The 25,961-nt window shown below is 43.9% G+C and overlaps 1 protein-coding gene across 1 annotated transcript in view; it reads left to right on the forward strand.

The window, feature by feature from the left end:
* LOC109910101 (5-hydroxytryptamine receptor 4-like) overlaps nucleotides 1-25,961 on the forward strand; it is a 106,120-nt gene that overhangs the window by 22,987 nt on the left and 57,172 nt on the right. Inside the window, exons 2-4 of the mRNA XM_031798285.1 lie at nucleotides 434-547; nucleotides 4,059-4,259; nucleotides 16,520-16,673. Of these exons, the coding sequence (XP_031654145.1) occupies nucleotides 434-547; nucleotides 4,059-4,259; nucleotides 16,520-16,673 (469 nt within the window). The remainder of the gene's footprint in view (nucleotides 1-433; nucleotides 548-4,058; nucleotides 4,260-16,519; nucleotides 16,674-25,961) is intronic.

Genomic DNA, 25,961 nt, shown 5'->3' on the forward strand with positions numbered 1-25,961 from the left:
TAGATCATTGCCGTGACAGATAATTACCTTTAAATATCACAAACATGACACATTAGCCGGGATTTTGGCAGTGTTGTCTGGACATTGCCTGCCTACAAATTCATGTTACCAAGGTGACAGAACCAGTTGTAGTTTCCCAGTCATCATGTAACATTTAGTTGGATCATTAACAGTCGACTGCAAATCTGAAGAAATATGTTCCTTTAACTCATTGTATAAGTGTCAAAACAAACTTTTTCTTGTAACAGGTGACTATATTGTCAGTGATGTTTTACTAATTCGGGAATGTGTTCTCAATTGTCCAGTTAAAATGTAGGCATACTTGGATGGGAAAGGTTATGACATGGAAATAACTTACCAATCAGTTATTACTTCATGGCTTGTTATTGATATATTCACTGAGTGGTTGTCCTCTCTCCTGTCGTAACCACAGCAACAGCATGCCGAAGAGGATTGCTCTCATCTGCTTCCTTTCTCTTGTGATGCTCATGAGTGTCCTGGGGAACCTCCTGGTCATGACAGCTGTCTGCAAGGACCGCCAGCTCAGGTTAGTCCCTCCCTATGGTCTGTCTGTCTGTCTGTCTGTCTCTGTTTCTATCTCTCACTCTCTCACTCATCCTGCTCTGGCCGAAGCAAATTTACTCTTTCTTCTGTTTAGCATCTTATCACCTTGTTGCACCACACACAGCCTGAATCAGCCCAGATTTGAATGATCCTGCGCTGACAGAATTATGCAGTAATTGTTTTCTCATTAAAAGAGCATTTCCTACTGAGTGGTCTATTGTGACCCCAGTCCCTTGGGGGTTGAGTTACTAGCTTGGCATGCAGTGACTCTAGCATGCCAACAATCAGATGCCGGAAGGGAAAGGCTGTCTGATAACCCGGGGATAGTATCATCTCTCAGCACCCCTGATGGAAGAGACAGTAGTACTTTTCATTGTTTACACATGCATGTACGCACGCACACACACACACACACACACACACACACACACACACACACACACACACACACACACACACTCAGGAAATGACAGCACCAGGAGGGATTCTTGGTAGTGTTAACTTCAAATCCCTATTTTTCCAAATGTTCAGCCCTAAAAATGATCCCGGGCTGTGTCGCAGCCGGCCACGACCGGGAGACCCATGAGGTGGCACACAATTGACCCAGCGTCGCCCGGGTTAGGAGGGGGTTTGGCCGACTGGGATGTCCTTGTCCCATCGCGCTCTAGCGACTCCTTGTGGCAGCCGAGCGCATGCACGCTGACTTCGGTTGCCAGCTGTACGGTGTTTCCTCCGACACATTGGTGCGGCTGGCTTCCGGGTTAAGTGAGCAGCGTGTCAAGAAGCAGTGCGTCTTTGCAGGGTTGTGTTTCAGAGGATGCATGGCTCTTGACCTCCTTATGGGAGTTGCAGCGATGGGACAAAACTATAACTACCAATCGGGGAGAAAAAGTGTAAACAAAATATTGTAATCCGATGACAGATACTTTGAAAAACTAGATGATTACTTTTATATTCAGAAAGGATGTTTATGAAACCCACTATGCCAATTACACTGCTCCTTTCTTTCCACCATGACTTCCCTGCAGCTCAGATTAATAGGGACATGAAGCAGTACTTCTACCATAGCCCATTCCCCACACTCTGGAGAATTCATCCACAATCACCAATTTACCCTGTAATAGCACACCTGTTCCAGCCATCCATAAAATGAGAGCTGTCGTAAGATGGCTTAGCCATAATGGGAGACATTGTGCAGCTGGAGGCAGAGCATCAGAGCCACAGAGCCAACCTCAACTTCTGCAAGTTGATTACAAAAATGGAAAACTGGATATGGCTTTACTGACATTGACACATTGCACTAATTCAAATCATCATCATGCCACTCTCTCTATCTCTCTTGCTCTCTTGCTCTCTCTCTCTCGCTCTATCTCTCTCTCTCTATCTCTCTCTCTCTGTCTCTGTCTCTCTCTCTCTGTCTCTCTCTCTCTCTCTCTCTCTCTGTCTCTCTCTCTCTCTCTCTCGCTCTATCTCTCTCTCTCTCTCTCTGTCTCTCTCTCTCTCTCTCTCTCTCGCTCTATCTCTCTCTCTCTCTCTCTCTCTGTCTCTCTCTCTCTCTCTCTCTCTCTCTCTCTCTCTCTCTGTCTCTCTCTCTCTCTCTCTCTCTCTCTCTGTCTCTCTCTCTCTCTCTCTCTCTCTGTCTCTCTCTCTGTCTCTCTGTCTCTCTCTCTCTCTCTGTCTCTCTCTCTCTCTCTCTCTCTCTCTCTCTCTCTCTCTCTCTCTCTCTCTCTCTCTCTCTCTCTCTCTCTCTCTCTCTCTCTCTCTCTCTCTCTCTCGGGGTCTTTTTATGTCCCCTGCACCAATTTAGCTGATTTGCATATTTTAGACATTTAATTAGGCTTCAGTTCAGTGGCGAACCCAGTGGCGACAAGATGATTTAGCTTTTTATGTAAAAAAAAAAAAAAAAATCTGTATTTTATTTATTCAATTAATTTGCATCGCTGCAAATATGATCTTACATTCTTTAGATACTACATTCAGTTTTGAATGAAAGACAGTATTTCTGCACAGCATGAAAGCATGTTGCTAACAGATTGCTGGTAAACAGCATTTATGGCATGTTCTGGTTAAATGACAACGTGATTTGACAGCCGTTAGCCGTTCTCAGGCAGCTATTTTTAGCCGAGCGGGCTCTGAGCGGTTGCCTCACCGAGAATTTTATTTGTCATTAATGGAGTGCCCAGGGCTCTGGTCTTCCTCAAACAGACTGAAAGAAGGGACGCCGCCACACCAGTGGCTCTACATCACTGATTCTCTCTCCATCTCTCTCTCTCTCCCTCCCTCTCTCTCTCTCTCTCCCTCTCTCTCTCTCTCTCTCCCTCTCTCTCTCTCTCTCTCTCTACCCCCCCCTCTCTCTCTCCTTCCTCTCTGTCTCACACAAGCTACCGCTCTCTTTTTCTCCTCTAATGTAATCTCTTTCAATCTCTCCCTAAGTCTCCCTCACCATATGTTTCCTTAACATAAACATACATGACAAATGAGCATTTTCACATGTGAAACAGCTGTTTATATGTTGAGCTTTAAAAACATATTTTCACATGTATTACATTTAGAGTTCACATGTTAGGTGAGTTTCAGGTGAGTTTTCATGTGAAAATTGGACTTGCAGTTTCTGTGGAATTGCAAGTTCACGTGAAAATTACGTGAAAACAAAATGTTCAGGTTCACATTGAAGAAAACTCCACATGTGATAATCTCACTTCCAAAAGTGGAAATGTATTTTCACACGTGAAAAACATTCACGTGTAAAAATAACATTTGCAGTTTCATAAGTGAAAAACTTCCATGTGATTGTTTTTCACATTTCAACTTGAAATTCCACAAGTGAAGTGAGATTTTCACATGTGAAAGTTATTCACATATAAAACTGCAAATTAGATTCTTATTTGTGATTGTTTTTCACATGTGTACTTACAATTCCTCATGGGAAAAGGAACATCTAATTTGCAGTTTCTCATGTAAGAAAACATTCATGTGAAAATCACATTTTTCACAATTCATTTTGTTCATGTTTTTTGTGTAAGGGGTTCTCTCTCTCTCTCTCTCTCTCTCTCTCTCTCTCTCTCTCTCTCTCTCTCTCTCTCTCTCTCTCTCTCTCTCTCTCTCTCTCTCTCTCTCTCTCTCTCTCTCATTCAGTATTACCAATATTTACTGCAAGGTGGAGATTTACAAGATGTATAGTGAAAGCATATTTATATGGCAAATCTGCTGTCATGTGTAACAGACAATTCAAACAATTTAATAGTTTAGTGCATACCTCTGTACAAACTCTCACATAACAAAAGCCTATAATATTGTATGTTTACATGCATTTACCTCTAGTGGGCAGTCTCTTCTGTTCTTTTCAATGTGTTCTGCATTATTTATTATTTTTCCACAACATTCCTTTATCATACACTCTACCATATGATACACCTATGCTGTTTCAAGTTAACAATGGAAATCATCTTTAAACATATCGCCAATAAGATACCTCTCACTCAATTCTCTCCCAGGAAAATCAAGACCAACTACTTCATAGTATCGCTCGCCTTTGCAGACCTGATGGTGTCGGTGCTGGTGATGCCGTTTGGTGCCATAGAACTGATTCACCAGAACTGGATTTATGGAGAAACCTTCTGCCTGGTCCGGACATCTCTAGATGTACTGTTGACAACGGCCTCCATATTACACCTATGTTGCATAGCTTTGGACAGGTAAGCACCACTGCTCAGCAACTAGCTTGGAACGATGCTTCCAGTCAACATGAAGTCAGTAGACATAGTATTTAGTATCGTACTAACAGTATCAAACCATCAACACATTTTACCATCCTATTGTATTAACTGACTTACAGTAGGATGGCACTTCCTGTAATTGACTTTATCAAGCTGCAGCAGGTAGCCTATTGGTTAGAGTGTTGGGCCAGTAACCAAAAAGTTGCCAGATCGAATCTCCAAGCTGACAAGGTACAAATATGTTGTTCTATTACTGAACAAGACCGTTGACCCACTGTTCCTAGGCTGTCATTGTAAATAATAATTTGTTCTTAACTAACTTTCCTAGTTAAATGAAGGTTAAATATAAAAACAAAACAATTCTGAGGACTACTGTATGAGACTTTGAAACAGTTGTGTGATATGCTGGGCTTACATACACTCTATGATCAAAGATATGTGGACACCTGCTCATTGAAAATCTCAATCCAAAATCATGGGCATGAATATGGAGTTGGTCCCCCCTTTGCTGCTTTAATAGCCTCAACTCTTCTGGGAATACATTCCACTAGATATTGCTGCAGGGACTTGCTACCATTCAGCCACAAGAGCATTACTGAGGTCGGGCACTGATGTTGGGCGATAAGGCATGGCTCGCAGTCAGTGTTCCAATTCATCCCAAAGGGGTTGAGGTCAGGGCTCTGTGCAGGCCAGTTCTTCCACACCGTCTCAACAAACCATTTCTGAATGGACCTTGCTTTGTGCACGGTGGCATTGTCATGCTGAAACAGGAGAAGAGTCTTTCCCAAACTGTTCCCACAAAGTTGGAAGCACAGAATTGTCTAGACTGTCATTGTATGCTGTAGTGTGAAGATTTCCCTTCACTGGAACTAAGGGGCCTAACCCGAACCATGAAAAACAGCCCCAGATCTTTATTCCTTCTCCACCGAACTTTACAGTTGACACTCTGCATTCGGGCAGGTAGCGTTCTCCTGGTATCCGCCAAACCCAGATTAGTCCGTCGGACTGCCAGATGGTGAAGCATTTCCACTGTTCCGGAGTCCAATGGCGGCGAGTTTTACACCACTCCAGCCGATGCTTGGCATTGTGCATGGTGATCATAGACTTGTGTGCGGCTGCTCGGCCATGGAAGCCCATTTCATGAAGTTCCCGATGAAAAGTTTGTGTGCTGATGTTGCTTCCAGAGGCAGTTTAGAACTCAGCAATGAGTGTTGCAACCGAGGACAGATGATTTGTATGCGCTACACGCTTCAGCACTCGATGGTCCCGTTCTGTGAGCTTGTGTGGCAAACCACTTTGCGGCTGAGCCATTGTTGCTCCTAGACATTTCCACTTCACAATAACAGCACTTACAGTTGACCGGGGCAGCTCTAGCAGGGCACAAATTTGACAAACTGACTTGTTGGAAAGGTGGCATTCTATGACGGTGCCACTTTGAAAGTCACTGAGCTCTTCAGTAGGGCCATTTTACTGTACATTTTTGTCTATGCAGATTGCACGGCTGTGTGGACAATTTTATACATCTGTCAGCAACTGGTGTGGCTGAAATAGCCGGATCCGCTAATTTGAAGGGGTGTCCACATGCTTTTGTATATATAGTGTATGTACACCCCCCTATATGCTCCAGTTTCCCTATTCTTCAGCTCTCCCACCGACCTTGTCTCACTGCAGAGGAGGAAATTGTTGTTTCATTCAATTATATGGATAGAGAGCAAAGCTTGTGCAGAGTGTGTAAACAGCACTATTAGCCATTCATAGTAACTGGCTGGCTTGCGGTGTTGAGAGACACAATGTGCCGGCCATAAATTATTTGCATTTAATTTCCTCTAAAGTTACGACCCACTTTATTTATCATCCTAATTTACCACATTAAAACGATTCACGAGTCTGAGGATGAAAGCAAATGGGAAATGAAGGGAACATGCTTTTAAAGAATTACAGGAAAAATATGCATTAACATGAGTTCTAAAAAGCTGCTGGGGAAATCAAGGGTTTACATTATATGGCGGATAAAATGTCAGTGTGGTTGCAGGATGGGCTCTTGCATTAAGTGACAAGGAAAGACATATAGACACAGCTACTCAAAAGACTTACCATACACAACAATAAGATCCGCATTTCTACAGTATTGCATAGTAGCTAGTTCATTCAAAATGCTTTCTATGTTCAAGCCCAGCATAAGCATATTAATTCATTTAGGACAGCTGAGGTCTGGGTGCAGAGATAGATAGGCTTGCGTCACACCATCTGCAGTTATTATTTTGGAAGCAACGTTACAATATTAATCCCAGGAAACAAACATTGGTTCTGTGAAAGTTCCAAAGAACATTCAGGAAATGTTCTGATAACACAAAAACTGTCCAGTTGTGCAGATGATTATACAATGTTTGTATAAAAAATTCACCTGACGTTTCAAGAACGTTCCCACATTTTGTCTGTTCTTTAAAGGTTCCCAGAATGTTTCATTAGGTTGCGGAAACAGTCTGGTGGGAACATTGTGGGTAGGGTGACCACATTTAAAGTACCCAAATGCGGGAAAACAGGATGATTTTGCGGGACAATCACGGGGCTGTATAGCCTACAGAGTACCACCCCCCCCCCATACATTATTTAATGACGTCCTAATTTCTGAACGTTTTGTTGTGCCTTTACTTTCATTCATCTGATGACTGTTATTTATTTAATCAACTAGCTTTATGTTTAATTATTACCCAATTAAATTAATCATGTAACAATTAACTCATTCGGATTTGGGGCACCATGGAAGAGGTTGTTTAAAGAGTTGCCATCTCCCGAATTAAACTCTATAAGGTATATATCTATTTAAGCAATAAACAGTCATCTAATTAATAATGACCTCTTATCATCATCATTCTGAACACTCGTAAACTCATGCATCTGCAAAAAACCCAGCCTTGCTCATGATTCAGCACTACACCAATTGGTTTAATTATTTATTTACTAGCTAACTAAAATGACAAAACAGGATAACATACACACTTAATACATGAGAGGAAAGTCCCTAGCAGACTGGCAATATGACGGCTTAATACACAGCGATGAAGAGTGGGAAAAAGAGAGTCAGAGAAAAAGGGACACTAGGTACATAAGGTACATTCTATAACTATTCTCCCATTAATCATATACTTTGCACATGAACCGCCGACCGTTTAGGAAGGAGGTGGTTTGGCCTTTCAGCGGCACACTTGTAAGGGTCCGGACCCGTCTCTTCTACTGTTGTTCACTCTGGAAGACAGCCAGCCGTATCGACGATTCCCATTGGTGATGATTGTCGGAGAATAGGGTGATTTGAGACTCGTAGTAGGATGGTCCATCTTAGATTCGCTTCCCTCGATATCTGACTTAGGACAGCTAATCAGCCATACGAGTGATTGTCTGGGAAGTGAGCTTCTAGCCCACACATTATGCAGGGTTCAGGATTCAGACCAATATGGACATGAGCTGCAGCTCACCGTCTCTCACCATCTCTCTCTCTTTACCTCGTGTTAAGGTTCAAAGTTCCAACCATTTAAAACATGTAGCTAACACCTCATGTTTCCTGGTCGGATGTTAACTTCGTTGGAAATGCTTTTTATGCACTCTCGTCAAAAGGGGATCATTACGTCAGTCTGACACCCTCTCTGACCACATTCGGGGCGTGGCTACTTACTATGAACAGTTAATAGGAGATAGATTATTTTATCCCTCCTAAAATCACATTCATATCTTAACAAATCTACTTTCATAATTTGTCATATTATATGCACAACGTGTTGGATGGAAACTTGAGAGATAAAGGGGATATAATTTCCAAGTTACAGTATTTCGTCCATGTATTTTTAATGACATCACAAAACGAAAACCCATATGACATACATTTTTTTCTATAGTTCCTCACTGACCATTCCCCACATTGTTTATGTTAGAAATATTGTTCCAGTATCCACTTTTAACCGTGTTAGAGTTTCAAATGGAAAACTATCTGTGAAACAAAGGCATTCCTTTGTTGACACTAAAGGGTGAGAAAGAGCCCACCCTTCTCCTGTAATTTACAACACGGCCCAGTCCCCTCCTTCCCCTTTCAGTGGGTGAGAGAAGGTCTGGTTATTGTCAATCATTGTCAAGCTGATCTCACCCATTGTGATCCTCACAGGACAGTCATGACAGTTTGTATCGACAGATGTAGCCTATTAAATATCATTACAGAATATCCTTAAAATGCATCCTCCAATTGCAACGTCTGCCTATGCCCACACATATGTGACCCGTTTCTGGAAACTAGGCGTATGTCGCTGGTCTCTACTTCACAGGAGAGCCATTTAAACTTTTTTTTTTTTTATCAAAATGCGTTTTTTTTTCTCCCAGAAATGCCTTCTTGAACATGTGAAATTTCATGTGCCTGAATAATAAACGTGTATGCCATCTGTAAATACAAATAAAATTGTTAAATTACGAGCCTAGTTGGTTTAGCCACAGAAAAAAACAGCAACCTTCCCGCTAGCCATGATTGGCTGAGATAATGAGTAAGCTGGACATGCTGAGAGATGAGGATTGATCTGCCAATCTGTTTAGTTGAGCCGGACAGTTTGTGTTAGTAATCCTGTCTAATGCAGCTTTTTAAAAATCAAATCAAACTTTATTTGTCACATGCGGCAAATACGACAGGTGTAGACCTAACCGTGAAATGCTTACTTACAAGCCCTTAACCAACAATCCAGTTCGAGAAAGAGTTTTAACCAAATAAACGAATAGTAAAAAATAATAAAAAGTAACACAATAAAATAACACTAATGAGGCTATATACAGCAGGTACCGGTACCGAGTCAATGTACAAGTTAGTTGAGGTTATTTGAACATGTAGGTAGGGGTAAATTGATGATGCATAGATAATAAATAGCGGGTAGCAGCAGTGTAAAAACAAATGGGGGGTCAATGTAATAGTCCAGTGGCCATTTGATTAATTGTTCAGCAGTCTTATGGGTGGGGGTAGAAGCTGTTAAGGAGCCTTTTGGTCCTAGACTTGGCGCTCCAGTACCGCTTGCCGTGTGGTGGCAGAGAGAACAGTCTATGACTTGGGTGACTGGAGACTTTGACAATTTTATTGGCTTTCCTCTGACACCGCCTGGTACATAGCTCCTGGATGGCAGGAAACTTGGCCCCAGTGATGTACTGGAGCGCCAAGTGATATACTGGACAACACACTGCCCTCTGTAGCGCCTTACGGTCAGATGCCGAGCAGTGGCCACACCAGGCAGTGATGCAATCAGTGATGCTCTCAATGGTGCAGCTGTAGAACTTCTGGAGGTTCTGGGGAACCCATGCCAAATCTATTCAGTCTCCCGAAGGGGAAAATGTGTTGTCGTACCCTGCTCACGACTGTATTGGTGTGTTTGGACCATGATAGTTCGTTTGTGATGTGGACACCAAGGAACTTGAAACTCACAACCTGCTCCACTACAGCCATGTCGATGTTAATGTAGTCCACAATGTAGTCCTGTAGTCCACAATCAGCTCCTTTGTCTTGCTCACATCGAGGGAGAGGTTGTTGTCCTGGCACCACACTGCCAGGTCTCTGACCTCCTCCCTATAGGCTGTCTCATCGTTGTCGGTGATCAGGCCTACCACTGTTTAGTCGTAGTTTGTTGTTGTTGGTGTTAGCAGTACTATCTCCATCAACATTAGCTGAATATGTCACACTATAAATTTATGAGACCATGGTAGAAATATTTCCTGCTTGTTGTTATGGGTGCTTTGAATAACATATCCATCAACATTAGCAGAACGTTGATGTAATATTTCCCTCAGAACCACTTCTATTGCTCCCTAATTTTGTTGCGGCAATATGTTCTACGAACATTACTGGTATATTGTGTTATTACATTACCTGGAAACCTAATGAGAACAGTTCTGTGGTGGTTATTACAGATGCTGTGCACAACATTTCGGTGAACATTAGGAGAATATTCCAAGGATATTTAATAAAATAAAATGTAAAAAAAAAAAGGTATTTTGTTATCAAAAACATTTGTTTTTGGGATGGTTAATCGTAATGTTATATAAAGCCTAACTAACTTAATGGACATCTTAGGTAATGTTCTGGTAATGTTTCCGGTTTCTGGAATGGTTCTTACTGGGGTCAAAAGGTCAGACAATAGGACAGAGGAGAAGAGAGAGAGAGAGAGTATTTTGCATGAAAAGGGCCTTTTCTTCTGAGTGTGTCTTTCTCTTTCTATTTCTCTCTCTCTCGCTCTCCACTTCTCCCCAGAGAAGAGATGGCTTTTAAGTTTAACCCACTGAGAGCTCTTCAATTAATGTTAAAGGCAGATGGAATTTTGCTGGCCATATTCTAGAGATGTTTTATTGAGAGCACACACCATTCCATAGAGACGAGTGTATAAAAGGAAACGTGTTTAAGGTGAATGGTGGAATTCATCATTTGAGAATGAATGTTGTGACGTGGGACGATTCCATTTATTCATCATTTCATCCCTCAGTGAAGTGAAGTAAGCTCTCCTGTTGTTCTGTCCAGTTTCCATACCCGTTTCTCATCAAGAGAAACACTCTAGTGTGTGGATTATTTCTTGCGTGCGTCAAGCTGCAAGCACCAGGGGAAGTTCCAGTAAGCCAGGACTGCTACCAGCCAGTTTAGACAATCACGAGTCTTGCCAGAACAGAGAAACAGACTCATTTCGGCCATTTCACAAATCTTCATGAGTAAGAAAAATGCAACAGAAATGGCAGTTCTTTGGGCGTCACTTAGTTATCGCATAAAACAATATTAGCTATGTCTTTTCCTTTCGAAGGGTTCAAAACGCGTCTCTCTCTCTCTCCTCTCATATTTCCAATCTGCCCGTCAAGCCTCAAATGTTCAAATTCTATTCTTCAATTAAACTGATTTATAAAGCATAGTGTGTTTACATGCGCTGTAGCCGAGAGTAATTTTGTTGTTCTCAAATTGGCCTAGTGATCCTAACTGACCTAAAACAGGGACTTTTTACTTGGATTAAATGTCAGGAATTGTGAAAAACGGAGTTTAAATGTATTTGGCTAATGTGTATGTAAACTTCCGACTTCAACTGTATATATCAGATCAACACAATAGAAAGGCCACATGAGCAATTATGTTTTACTAAGAGTGGTACGAGAGCGCAGTGACCCTGAACGAACAATCTGTTTCTCGTTCATAGAAGAGAGTTGAAATAAAATGTTCATAGCTAGCGCTTTGGTCTCTGCTCGTACAGCACAGATGTTTGCTTTTCATTTGCCTTCCCCACAACATTTACTAAACATGAATATAAAGGCAACATGTAAAGTGTTGGTCCCATGTTTCATGAGCTGAAATAAAAGATCCCAGAAATGTTCCATACGTTTACACCTCTGTTAGTGAGCATTTAACCTTTGCCAAGATAATCTATCTACCTGACAGGTGTGACATATCAAGAAGCTGATTAAACAACATCATTACACATGTGCACCTTGTGCTGGGAACAATAAAAGGCCATTCTAAATGTGCAGTTATGTCACACAACACAATGCCACAGATGTCTCAAGTTTTGAGGGAGCGTGAAATTGGCATGCTGACTGCAGGAATGTCCACCAAAGCTGTTGACAGATAATTTAATGTTGATTTCTCTACCATAAGCCTCCTCGAACGTCATTTTAGAGAATTTGCCAGTACTTCCAACCGGCCTCACAACCACAGACCATGTGTATGGTATCATGTGGGCGAGCGGTTTGCTGATGTCAACCTTGTGAACAAGGTGGCGGTGGGGTTATGGTATGACCAGGCATAAGCTACGGACAACGAACACAATTTAATTTTATCAATGGCAATTTGAATGCACAAAAACATAGTGACGAGATCCTGAGGCCCATTGTGAGACCCATTTTTTTTTAAAGGTGTCTGTATCTGTATTCCCAGTCATGTGAAATCCATAGATTGGGGCCTAATGAATGTATTTAAATTGACAGATTTCCTCATATGAACTGTAACTCAGTAAACTCTTTGAAGTGTTGTGTTTATATTTATATTTTTGTTCAGTATACATTTGTGTGGTGCCAGCAGATCTTGGAACTTAGTTTTACACATCTTCCTATAATGCCCTTTTCCATCCAAGCTTAAGACATGAAGGAGCATTTGAAATGAATGATGGATCATTCAAACATTGACAACAGGCATTTAGGATGAAGGGGAGAAGTGAAGCATGTTTTGCTCCCTAATTTCACATGCAGATTGGTTACACTTTTCATTTCTCCGTCATTAAAAGCAGCCATCCGAAGAGTGAGGATTTTTTATTTCATTTTTTACTGTTCATTCCTGTCTCTCAAATTAAACTCCAACCTTGACTACTTACTGCAGCAAACTTGATCACATGGATCACATGTAATTCAAGTTTAAGTGCCTGTTTTGTTGGTCCCATCTGTTTTCCATTGAGGCTCTGTTATATGTCCTATAAGTAGCTATTGGTTGCCAAAGTGAGCTCAAGGAGCCAGGTGAACAGATGTAGAAGGCTGGCCTGCTGTCAACAGTCCACACTGCTGCTGTGCCTCTGGCCCTCTGACACACAGGCCGGGTTTTGGCTAGGTGAGACGAAAAGCAGCACAGTGCACACATACAGCCATGCTCCATCTAGCCTAGACTCACAAACATTTTATTAATACAGTCATGCTGTTTCAGAGCCATATTGTACTCATTACTCAAGAGACACAGGCAGGCACATAAAAAACATCCTAGTACAACACTGAGGTAAGATGCTGCATAGAACTCTGGGTAAACATTCTTTCAGATGTCTCAGATTTGTGCATCGGACCGACCAATCAGGTGGTCTGCTCATGTATTTATGTTGTGAACAGTTGGCTCCAGTTCAGTTCACCTGCAATGAAATATGAAATGACCTCACTAACACCACTCTGAGTCATGAAAACAACCTCAGGGTGACAGAGTCAAATCAAAAATGAGAGTGAGAGTAAATATAGTGCTGCCTTGAAGATGGGCTGCAGTGGGCAATGCTGTGGTACAGTGAGACAGAGAGACCTGTGTATTGTGATCCCTTACAGTAGGCCCCAGTTTTGCCAGGACAAAATCAGGGTGTTGTGAACACATGCCAGGAATATCTCACTAACCCGAGGGGTGAGCGACTACAGCAATGGTGTTTGGCCAGAGCACGATGAGATGAGAGAGAGAGAGACTGAATACTGCCCAGGGATGGAAGAACTGATTGACTGTGGGGAGCCTGTGGCCTCGGGAATATTCTTTCCAAAACACTTGAGTGTGCTGTCTCTGACCAACTCTCTTGCTATGTCTCTCAGAACAATCTTCTTGACCCTAACCATTCAGGCTTAAAGACAGGTCACTCAACCGAGACAGCTCTTCTCTGTATCACGGATGCTCTCCGCACTGCCAAAGCTGACTTTCTGTCCTCTGTTCTCATCCTCCCTAGATCTAACCGGGCTCCCGAGTGGCACCACGGTCTAAGGCATTGCATCTCAGTGCTAGAGGCCTCACTACAGACCCTGGTTCAAACCTGGGCTGTATCACAACCCGGCCGTGATTGGGAGTCCCATAGGACGACGCACAATTGGCCCAGCGTCGCCCGGGGTGAGGGGAGGGTTTGGCTGAGGTTGGCCGTCATTTAAAAAAAGTAATTTGTTCTTAAGTGACTTGTCTAGTTAAATAAAGGTTAAACAAAAATAAAAATGTGCTGCCTTCGACACTGTGAACCATCAGATCCTCCTCTCCACCCTCTCAGCGCTGGGTGTCTCAGACTCTCCACACTCTTGGATTGCATCCTACCTGGCAGGTTGTTCCTAGACATAGGAGCGGTCTGCCATTCAAACTTTCCCTCCAATTCGTTGTGAATGCTGTATCCTATTTTATATCCAGCACACAAGAGCAAATGGCTTATTTCCTCAAATATATACATATATATATACATATATATATATATATATATATATACACACACACACACAGTTGAAGTCGGAAGTTTTCATACACCTTAGCCAAATACATTTAAACTCCGTTTTTCACAATTCCTGACATTTAATCCTCGTAAAAATTCCCTGTCTTAGGTCAGACACTGCCTCCTCTCAAGGGAATGACCGCACCAGGTCGTAACGGTATTGTTTGTTGTTATTCTTACAATTCTAATCTTGTGTGCAGCCTATGTTCCATTACGTTGTCATGTTTCCAACTACCAATCAGCAACTATGCCTTAAATCCATCTGTTTGGCAAATGACATGAGTGGCAAGGAGTGGAACGTTAGCTAAAGAGACTGGTACCCAGACGAGCTAGTCAGAGAGGGAGAGGTGTACCACTCTAGAGCCTACATCAAAGTCTACGGGACAAGCAGCTCATCCATAGGCCTACCAACTGGGCGGCCATCCACGTGACCCGGTTGGGGATTCATGTGATGTTTGAGCTAATCCCCATCCAGCGGGGAAAATATTACACGGTGAAATTGTGCCAACATATGCAAGGAATGATCAATCTCTGTGCTTTTTATTTAGTGGAATAGGAATGAATTAAACTGTCATATGTCAACGATCAGTTCAAAATCAATCATAAAGCAGTCACATCTGAGAGCTTTGACATGTGGTCATGTTGTAACCCGAAGTCCATTAAAGAGCTAAAGGAAGTCCAAATTTGAGGTCTCTGAGACATCAGGTAGGGTTACCTTCTCAATCTCTACAGACAGAGGGTTCAGCCAGGCCAAGTAGCAATTTGTGGCTGAAGACATTTCAGGGATTTTAGAAACCAATTTCTTGTTGCAAATAATTTAATGATCATAGCACTTTCCCTCTAATAGCACATTCCCAGCAGAGAGGTAGAGAGCTTTGATGTCTAAAATGTCAGAGATAAAGCAAAACTCTCAGGTACTGTATGCTGTTAACATGATAAAAAGACTTTAGATAGCATCATCAAACCTTTTGAGATCACAAATATACCTTTTATCTGTCTTTATCACAAGGATAATGTATTTTTCCACAAAGTATAATTTTACATGAAAGATACACTTGTTGAACAGCATTTCGTCCAATGAAAGAAAAGCTTGAGCTGAATGTAAATCATACAGTATATAAAGTGCATTCGGAAAGTATTCAGACCCCTTCCCTTTTCTAACAGCATCCTTGAGATGTTTCTACAACTTGATTGGAGTTCACCTGTGGTAAATGCAATTGATTGCCACAAGGTCGAAGGAATTGTCTGTAGAACTCCAAGACAGGATTGTGTCGAGGCACAGATCTGGGGAAGGGTACCAAAACATTTCTGTAGCATTGAAGGTCCCCAAGAACACAGTGGCCTCCATCATTCTTAAATGGAAAAAGTTTGGAACCACCGTGACTCTTTCTAGAGCTGTCCACCTAGCCAAACTGAGCAATCAGAGGAGAATGGCCTTGGTCAGGGAGGTGATCAAGAACCCGATGGTCACTCTGACAGAGCTCCAGAGTTCCTCTGTGAAGATGGGAGAACCTACTAGAAGGACAACCATCTCTGCAGCACTCCACCAATCAGGCCTTTATGGTAGAGTGGCCAGACAGAAGCCACTACTCAGTAAAAGGCACAACAGCCCGCTTGCAGTTTGCCAAAGGGCGCGTAAAGACTCTCAGACCATGAGAAACAAGATTCTCTGGTCTGATGGAACCAAGATTGAACTCTGGCCTGAATGCCAAGCGTCACGTCTGGAGAAAACCCAATGTTTTTCAGTGGAAACCCGGGGATGTTTTTCAGTGGCAAGGACTAAGAGACTAGTCAGGATTGAGGGAAAGATGAACGGTTTAAAATACAGAGACATCCTTGACGAAAACCTGCTCCAGAGCACTCAGGACCTCAGACTGGGGCGAAGATTCACCTTTCAACAGTACAACGACTCTAAGCACACAGCCAAGACAACGCAGGAGTGGCTTCCAGACAATTCTCTGATTGTCCTTGATTGTCCCAGTCAGAGCCTGGACTTGAAACCAATCTAACATCTCTGGAGAGACCTGAAAATAAAGGGATCCGAATACTTATGTAAATGTGATATTTCAGTTTTTTTTAATACATTTGCTAAAATTGCTTTGTCATTATGGGGTATTGTGTGTAGACTGAGAAAAACCAAACAATTGAATAAATTGTAGAATAAGGCTGTAACGTAACAAAAAGTGGAAAAAGTCAAGTGTTCTGAATACTTTCTGAATGCACTGTAGTTCCCTCTACCCCATATGTCTTATAATAGTGTTCCCTCTCATTCTCTAGGTACTATGCCATCTGCTGCCAGCCACTGGTCTACAGGAATAAGATGACACCACTGAGAGTGGCTCTTATGTTAGGAGGATGCTGGGTAATCCCCACCTTTATATCCTTCCTACCCATAATGCTAGGATGGAACAGTATCGGAATAGACCATTTGGTGAGTAATAACTAATTTGTCTGTGTCAATGTGCATATACACTGCAGATATTTGATAAACCATTCAGTGGAACACAATCAAATTGAACTTTATCTGAAACCACATTATGTGCTACCTACATGTATATCGTAACTAATTCCATAGGATGTCAATGAGACAAAGAAACACTTCCACACAACCAAAAGGGTTTTAGTGTATATCTAGGTTATGTGTAAGCTGTTTTAGGCTATCACCTTTTCAGACTTGGTTTAGTCTGTGTCTAGGATAGGATACTGAGTATGTAATAAGCATGTCGTCCAATCTGAATGCATATCTCGTCCAATCTCCCGCTACTGCTCATAATAAAACGATGGCTGTAAGTGAAAGCTCAGTGAAAGGCATCGGCTGAATGATACTGTGTGATAGTAATGCTAAAATGAAACAGCAGGGAGTCTGGATTGAAATGTCAGACCCAATTCTACTATATACCAACCCAAAACAAATGAACCGGGGGGAAAGACTGATGCAATGAAGAGAATGGGTAGAGAGTCGGTAACTTATTACAGTCATGAATAGTCATGAGCACTATGCTTATGTTTCTCTGGAAGAACTTTAGATTTGTTTAAACGGAGGACATGTACAATGGCAAGAAGAAGTATGTAAACCCTTTGGCATTACCTGGATTTCTGCATAAATTGGTCATCAAATTTGATCTGATCTTGATCTAAGTCCCAACAATAGACTTAGATCAATATTATCATTTAAACATTCACAGTGTAGGTTGGGAAAATTATGTGAACCCCTAGGCTAATGACTTCTCCAAGAGCTAATTGGAGTCAGGAGCCAGCTAACCTGGTGACCAATCAATGAGATGAGATTGGAGATGTTAGTTAGAGCTGCCGTGCCCTATAAAAAACACTCACAAAATTTGAGATTGCTTTTCACAAGAAGCATTGCCTGATGTGAACCATGCCCTGAACAAAAGAGATCTCAGAAGAAGACCTAAGATTAAGAATTGTTGACTTGCATAAAGCTGGAAAGGGTTACAAAACTATCTCTAAATGTCTTGATGTTCATTAGTCCAAAGACCAATTGTCTATAAATGGAGAAAGTTCAGAACTGTTGCTACTCTCCCTAGGAGTGGCCGTCCTGCAAAGATGACTGCAAGAGCACAGAGCAGAATGCTCAAGGAGGTTAAGAAGAATCCTAGAATCAGCTAAAGACTTACAGAAATCTCATGCTGACGAGTCTACGATACGTAAAACACTAAACAAGAATGGTGTTCATGGGAGGACACCACGGAAGAAGCCACTGTTGCCCCAAAAAAGTTTGCAAAAGTGCACCTGGATGTTCCACAGCGATACTGGCAAAATATTCTGTGGACAGCTGAAACTACAGTTGAGTTGTTTGGAAGGAACACACAACACTATGTGTGGAGAAAAAAAGACACAGCACACCAACATCAAAACCTCATCCCAACTGTAAAGTATGGTGTAGGGAGCATCATGGTTTGGGGCTGCTTTGCTGCCTCAGAACCTGGAGGGCTTGCTATCATTTTGCAGGAGAATTTAGGCTTTCTGTCCGCCAATTGAAGCTCAACAGAAGTTGGGTGATGCAACAGGACAATGACCCAAAACACAGAAGTAAATCAAAAACAGTATGGCTTCAACAGAAGAAAATATGCCTTCTGGAGTGGCCCAGTCAGAGTCCTGACCTCAACCCGATTGAGATGCTGTGGCATGACCTCAAGAGAGTAGTTCACACCAGACATCCCAGGGATATTGCTGAACTGAAACAGTTTGATAAAGAGAAATGGTCCAAAATTCCTCCTGACCATCGTGCAGGTCTGATCTGCAACTACAGAACATGTTTGGTTGAGGTTATTGCTGCCAAAGGAGGGTCAACCAGTTATTAAATGCAAGGGTTCACATACCTTCCCCACCCCTGCACTGTAAATGTTTACACGGTGTCTTCTATAAAGACATATACGTATAAAAGTTTGTGTGTTATCAGTTTAAGCAAACTGTGTTTGTCTATTGTTGTGACCTAGATGAAGATCAGATACGATTTTCTGACGAAATTATGCAGAAATCTATGTATTTCCAAAGGGTTCACAAACTATTTCTTGCCACTGTATCTCTCATACTAATAATACTTTTCAGGCATGAACTCTGATTTAAGGCCAGGCTCCACAGGCTAATAGGGATTCTTTTCTTTCTTTACTCTCATCAGACTGAAACTTTATCTGTTGAAAGTATACATACATGCAAGATATTATTGTATGTAAATATGCAAATGAGTCAAGCCGCCCTTAAATATGCGCCAATTTGCATATTATGATAATCTGTTTTTCAACACATTGCTTCAAGGCACAGTTTTTTGTTTTGTTTTATTGTGATCAGACACTCAATGGTCAGACTTTTACAGATCAGTTTATCAAAATATTGTAATTTCATGGAATTATTTTAAAAACACTTCACATGTATGATGGATGAATATTTTGCAAATATTTACACATAAAATGACACTTAAAATCAAAATGAGACAAGATATATAAAAAAGCCTCTGTAAAAGTCTGCCTATATGACCTAAGAACCTGTGTGTGGAATAATGGGAATGTACGTCCTTTGAAGACAGAGAAAAATGAATTGCCATTTTGAGCAGTTTATTTGTCACGTGCGCTGAGTACAACAGGTGTAGACCTTACAGTGAAATGCTTACTTACAGGCTCTAACCAATAGTGCAAAAAAGGTATTAGGTGAACAATAGGTAAGTAAAGAAATAAAACAGTAAAAAGACAGGCTATATACAGTAGCGATGCGATAACAGTAGCGAGGCTACATACAGGTACCGGTTAGTCGGGCTGATTGAGGTAGTATGTAAATGTAGATATGGTTAAAGTGACTATGCATATATGATAAACAGAGAGTAGCAGCAGCGTAAAAAGAGGGGTTGTGGGGGCACACAATGTAATGGTTCTCTTCATCTGAAGGAGAGGCGGACCAAAGCGCAGCGTGGTGGTTATTCATATTCTTTAATTGATAAAGAAACTACACATGAGATAACTAACAAAAACAACAAATGTGAGAAAACCTAAAACAGTCCCATCTGGTGCAAACACAAAGACAGGAACAATCACCCACAAACACACAGTGACACCCAGGCTACCCAAGTATGATTCTCAATCAGAGACAACTAATGACACCTGCCTCTGATTGAGAACCATACTAGGCCAAAACATAGAAAACCCCAAATCATAGAAAATCAAACATAGACTGCCCACCCAACTCACGCCCTGACCATACTAACTAAATACAAAACACAGGAAATAAAGGTCAGAACGTGACAGTACCCCCCCCCAAAGGTGCGGACTCCGGCCGCAAAACCTTGACCTATAGGGGAGGGTCTGGGTGGGCGTCTGTCCGCGGTGGCGGCTCTGGCGCAGGACGCGGACCCCACTTCATCATTGTCTTAGTCCGCCTTATTGTCCGCCTCCGTGGCTTTCTCACCATGGCCACCCCTCTCAATGACCCCACTGGACAGAGGGGCAGCTCGGGACAGAGGGGCAGCTCGGGACAGAGGGGCGGAAGCTCTGGACAGAGGGGCAGAAGCTCTGGCGCCTCTGGGCTGAGGGGCTCTGGCGCCTCAGACTCCGGCAGCGGCGCCGGACAGGCGGGAGACTCCGGCAGCAGCGCCGGACAGGCGGGAGGCTCCGGACAGGCGGGAGGCTCCGGCAGCGGCGCCGGACAGGCGGGAGGCTCCGGCAGCAGCGCCGGACAGGCGGGAGGCTCCGGACAGGCGGGAAGCTCCGGCAGCGGCGCGGGACAGGCGGGAGGCTCTGGACAGGCGGGAGGCTCCGGACAGGCGGGAAGCTCCGGCAGCGGCGCCGGACAGGCGGGAGGCTCTGGACAGGCGGGAGGCTCCGGCAGCGGCGCCGGACAGGCGGGAGGCTCCGGCAGCGCTGGAGAGGAGGGAGCCCCTGTAAGGATGGGCCGGAGAGACAGCTTGGTGCGGGGGGCTGCCACCGGAGGGCTGGTGCGTGGAGGTGGTGACGGATAGACCGGGCCGTGCAGGCGCACTGGAGCTCTTGAGCACCGAGCTTGCCCAACCTTACCCGGTTGAATGGTCCCGGTCGCCCTGCGAGTGCGGCGAGGTGGAATAGCCCGCACTGGGCTATGCAGGCGAACCGGGGACACCGTGCGCAAGGTTGGTGCCATGTAAGCCGGCCCAAGGAGACGCACTGGAGACCAGATGCGTAGAGCCGGCTTCATGGCACTTGGCTCGATGCCCACTCTAGCCCGGCCGATACGCGGAGCTGGAATGTACCGCACCGGGCTGTGCACCCGCACTGGGGACACCGTGCGCTCCACCGCATAACACGGTGCCTGCCCGGTCTCTCTTGCCCCCCGGTAACCACAGGGAGTTTGCACAGGTCTCCTACCTGGCATAGCCATACTCCCTGTGAGCCCCCCCCCCAATACATTTTTGGGGCTGACTCTCGGGCTTCCATCCGCTCTGCCGTGCTAGTTCCTCATAATGCCGCCTCTCTGCTTTTGCTGCCTCCAGCTCGGCCTTGGGGCGGCAATATTCTCCTGGCTCTGCCCAGGGTCCTTTACCGTCTAGAATCTCCTCCCAAGTCCATCTCTCCAAATAGTGCAGCCTCTCCCACTGCTGCTGCTGCTGCTCCTGCTGCTGCTGCCTCTGTTGCTTCTCCTGCTGCTGCTTTTGCCGTTGCCCGTTACCACGCCACTTGGTCCTTGGTTGGTGGGTGATTCTGTAATGGTTCTCTCCATCTGAAGGAGAGGCGGACCAAAGCGCAGCGTGGTGGTTATTCATATTCTTTAATTGATAAAGAAACTACACATGAGATAACTAACAAAAACAACAAATGTGAGAAAACCTAAAACAGTCCCATCTGGTGCAAACACAAAGACAGGAACAATCACCCACAAACACACAGTGACACCCAGGCTACCTAAGTATGATTCTCAATCAGAGACAACTAATGACACCTGCCTCTGATTGAGAACCAGACTAGGCCGAAACATAGAAAACCCCAAATCATAGAAAATCAAACATAGACTGCCCACCCAACTCACGCCCTGACCATACTAACTAAATACAAAACACAGGAAATAAAGGTCAGAACGTGACACACAATGCAAATAGTCTGGGTAGCCATTTGATTACCTGTTCAGGAGTTTTATGGCTTGGGGGTAAAAAACTGTTGAGAAGCCTTTTTGTCCTAGACTATGTACTCCGGTACCGCTTGCCATGCGGTAGTAGAGAGAACATTCTATGACTGGGGTGGCTGGGGTCTTTGACAATTTGTAGGGCCTTCCTCTGACACCGCCTGGAATAGAGGTCCTGGATGGCAGGCAGCTTAGCCCCAGTGATGTACTGGGCCGTACGCAATACCCTATGTAGTGCCTTGTGGTCAGAGGCCGAGCAGTTACCATACCAGGCAGTGATGCAACCAGTCAGGATGCTCTCAATGTTGCAGCTGTAGAACCTTTTGAGGATCTGAGGACCCATGCCAAATCTTTTTAGTTTCCTGAGGAGGAATAGGCTTTGTCGTGCCCTCTTCATGACCGATTGCCTATAAAGATTGGTGAATGCAATGAAAATGTACTTTCCATAAACATGACCATTTACGTCACATTAATTAAACTCTTATTCATACATCACTTCTAAACTGACAAATAAACATCAAACATACCTTTTACAAATACATTAGCACGTTTAATACATTTGTTTCAAGCAATAGAGAATATGCTTTGAATACTGGCGTGTTGAGAAAATATGCTTTTTGGGGCAAATTCTCATATCACTTTGCTCAATTTGTCACATACAATGATTTTGTATGGCTGTTGAAATGTGCAGAACATTAATCAGCTATGCCTGCCCCATATGTAAGTCCCTCTTTGAGTTGTTGCTGTTGATGCTTTACTTTCTTGACTATGTCATGGGACCTGCGCCTACGCTTGGCACGCTCTATTGAAGCAGCATCAGCTCTCACAACTCCTTTCTGATTGCTCCAGTGTCACCAAAGTGCTGACAAGCCACAATTTCTTCATCACACTTGGTATAGCAGTGGCTCCCTGCCATATTGGCTGCTCCGTCAGTGCGGTTTTTGTCCAACACAGTTTTGGAGTATCGCGACCATACTACAGAGTTCAGCCATTAATTTGCATTCTGGGTTCCTCCATGCTACATTATTTTGAGGACGTTATCGTTTAACATCCTATGATATACAGGTACCATTTTCTGTGCAACCTCTCTATTAAAAAATGTATGGCCTCCAAGGTTTTTGTGACAGGGTGGAGCTTCACCATTTTCTATGGCTTGCTGGTGTCCAGCACCAATGCACACACCTATCCCGTAGTTGGACATGAATCCTCTCTTGTGCCAAGTGCCATCGACGGATGCCTGGATGTCTATGATGGCATCCTCACCCTCCTTCAGCAATTCTGCTTTGTCTGGGTCTATATCTGCGTATATTGCTCTTCTAATTATCTTTGCAGCGCTCTCCATTGACTGTAGCTCTCTCTGAATCTCTGCAACTAAAATGGGGTGGAAAGCACTTATTATCTCAAAATTGTGTTTACTAATCACCTTATTTGGTCCTTTGTTGAGTATGTGTACAGTACCAATCAAAAGTTTAGACACACCTACTCATTGATGTTGGGCGATTAGGCCTGACTCGTAGTCGGTGTTCCAATTCATCACAAAGGCATTCGAAGGAGTTGAGTTTAGAGCTCTGTGCAGACAACTCAAGTTATTCTACACCGATCTCGACAAACCATTTCTGAATGGACCTCGTTTTGTGAACGGGTCATTGTCATGCTGAAACAGGAAAGGGCCTTCCCCAAGCTGGTGCCACAAAGTTGGAAGCACAGAGTTGTCTAGAATGTCATTGTATGCTGTAGCGTTAAGATTTCCCTTCACTGGAACTATGGGGCCTAGCCCGAACCACACACTGCCCCAGCCCATTATTCCTCATCAACCAAACTTTACAGTTGCCACTGTTCATTCAAATCAAATCAAATCAAATTTATTTATATAGCCCTTCGTACATCAGCTGATATCTCAAAGTGCTGTACAGAAACCCAGCCTAAAACCCCAAACAGCAAGCAATGCAGGTGTAGAACCACGGAGGCAGGTAGGCAGGTAGCATTCTCCTGGCATCCGCCAAACCCAGATTTGTCCGTCGGACTGCCAGATGGTGAAGCGTGATTCATAACTTCAGAGAACATGTTTCCACTGCTCCAGAGTCCAATGGCGTTGAGCTTTACACCTCTCCAGCCGACATTTTGCATTGCGCATCAGGTGATCTTCGGCTTGTGTGCGAGTAGTGCGGCTACTCGGCCATGGAAACCCATTTCATGAAGCTCTCAACGAACAGTTCTTGTGCAGATGTTGCTTTTAGAGGCAGTTTGGAACTCAGTAGTGAGTGTTGCATCCAAGGGCAGACCATTTTTACAAGGTATGCGGTTCAGCACTCGGTGGTCCGTTCTGTGAGCTTCTGTGGCCTACCACTTTATGAATGAATAACGATAACTTGGCTATATAGATATGTACGTATAGGTAGATATGTACGTATAAATAGGAATAATATGTAATAAACAGTAACAGCAGCGTATGTGATGAGTAAAAAAGTTGGTGCAAAAAGGGTCAATGCAGATAGTCTGTGTAGCTATTTTGTTAACGATATAGCACTCTTATGGCTTGGGGGTAGAAGCTGTTCAGGGTCCTGTGGGTTCCAGACTTGGCACATCGGTACCGCTTGCCTGTAACGGCGTTCTTCGTTTGTCGAAAGAGAGTCGGACCGAAATGCAGCGTGGTGGTAAATCATGATCTTTAATAAAGAAAACGGCAATACATTAAATAAATAAATAAATACGAAAACAACAAACGGAACGTGAAACCTATTACAGCCTATCTGGTGAACACTACACAGAGACAGGAACAATCACCCACGAAAGACAAAGCGAACTCAGGCTACCTAAATACGGTTCCCAATCAGAGGCAACGAGAAGCACCTGACTGCTGATTGAGAACCGCCTCAGGCAGCCAAGCCTATACAACACCCCTAATCAGCCGCGATCCCAAATACTACAAACCCCAATACGAAACACAACACACAAACCCATGTGTGACGACCCTCCCACTCTGTCTGCCGTATTCTGTCTTTGTTCTTGTTTCCTTATTAGGATGCCGGTGGGCGGAGTTGGGAGGGTCGTCAGCTTTATGGGAAACACCTGGGCCAGGGGTGTCCCAGGATAAATAGACCTCTTCCTGATTCATGGAGGAGACTCTCTCCATGCAGACACCTTTGTAGATTGTGTTGTGGTTCTTGGTGGCCTTTTGTTTGTTTGTTTGTTTGTTTGTTTGTTTGCTTTGGCACCTTTCAACACCCTGCATTATCACATTCATGCATGCAAAACACTCACTTACACTACTGATTACTGATTACACACACCATTGTATATTTTCCTTAGTTACTTTAGTTAATAAATATATATTTTGTTACTCCTTATCTCCACGTTGTCTCCCTTTGTTACGGGCTTTGAGCCGGTTCGTGACACATGTCACACCCTGGCCTGAACAAATAATTAAAGAAAACACAAAATACTAAGACCAAGGCATGACAGAACCCCCCCCCCAAGGTGCGGACTCCCGGACGCACCTCAAAACCATAGGGAGGGTCCGGGTGGGCGTCTGTCCATGGTGGCGGCTCCGGCTCGGGACGTGGACCCCACTCCATAAATGTCATAGTTCCTCCCCTTCGCGTCCTGGGATAATACACCCTCGCCGCCGACCATGGCCTAATAGTCCTCACCCAGAACCCCACAGAACTGAGGAGCAGCTTGTGACTGAGGGGCATCTCGGGACTGAGGGACAGCTCGGGACTGAGGGGCAGCTCGGGACTGAGGGGCAGCTCGGGACTGAGGGGCAGCTCGGGACTGAGGGGCAGCTCGGGACTGAGGGGCAGCTCGGGACTGAGGGGCAGCCCGGAACTGAGGGGCAGCCCGGAACTGAGGGGCAGCCCAGTACTGAGAGGAAGCCCAGTACTGAGATGAAGCTCAGGTAGGTAGTAGGCTCCGGTAGATCCTGGCTGGCTGGCGGATCTGGAAGATTCAGGTTGACTAGCAGATCTGGAAGATTCTGGTTGACTAGCAGATCTGGAAGATTCTGGTTGACTGGCGGATCTAGCTGCTCTATGCAGACTGACAGCTCTGACTGCTCCATGCAGGCTGACAGCTCCTTGCAGACTGGCAGCTCTTTGCAGACTGACAGCTCTGACTG

Source organism: Oncorhynchus kisutch, linkage group LG19, assembly GCF_002021735.2.
Source record: "Oncorhynchus kisutch isolate 150728-3 linkage group LG19, Okis_V2, whole genome shotgun sequence".
In the NCBI taxonomy this organism is placed as follows: domain Eukaryota; kingdom Metazoa; phylum Chordata; class Actinopteri; order Salmoniformes; family Salmonidae; genus Oncorhynchus; species Oncorhynchus kisutch.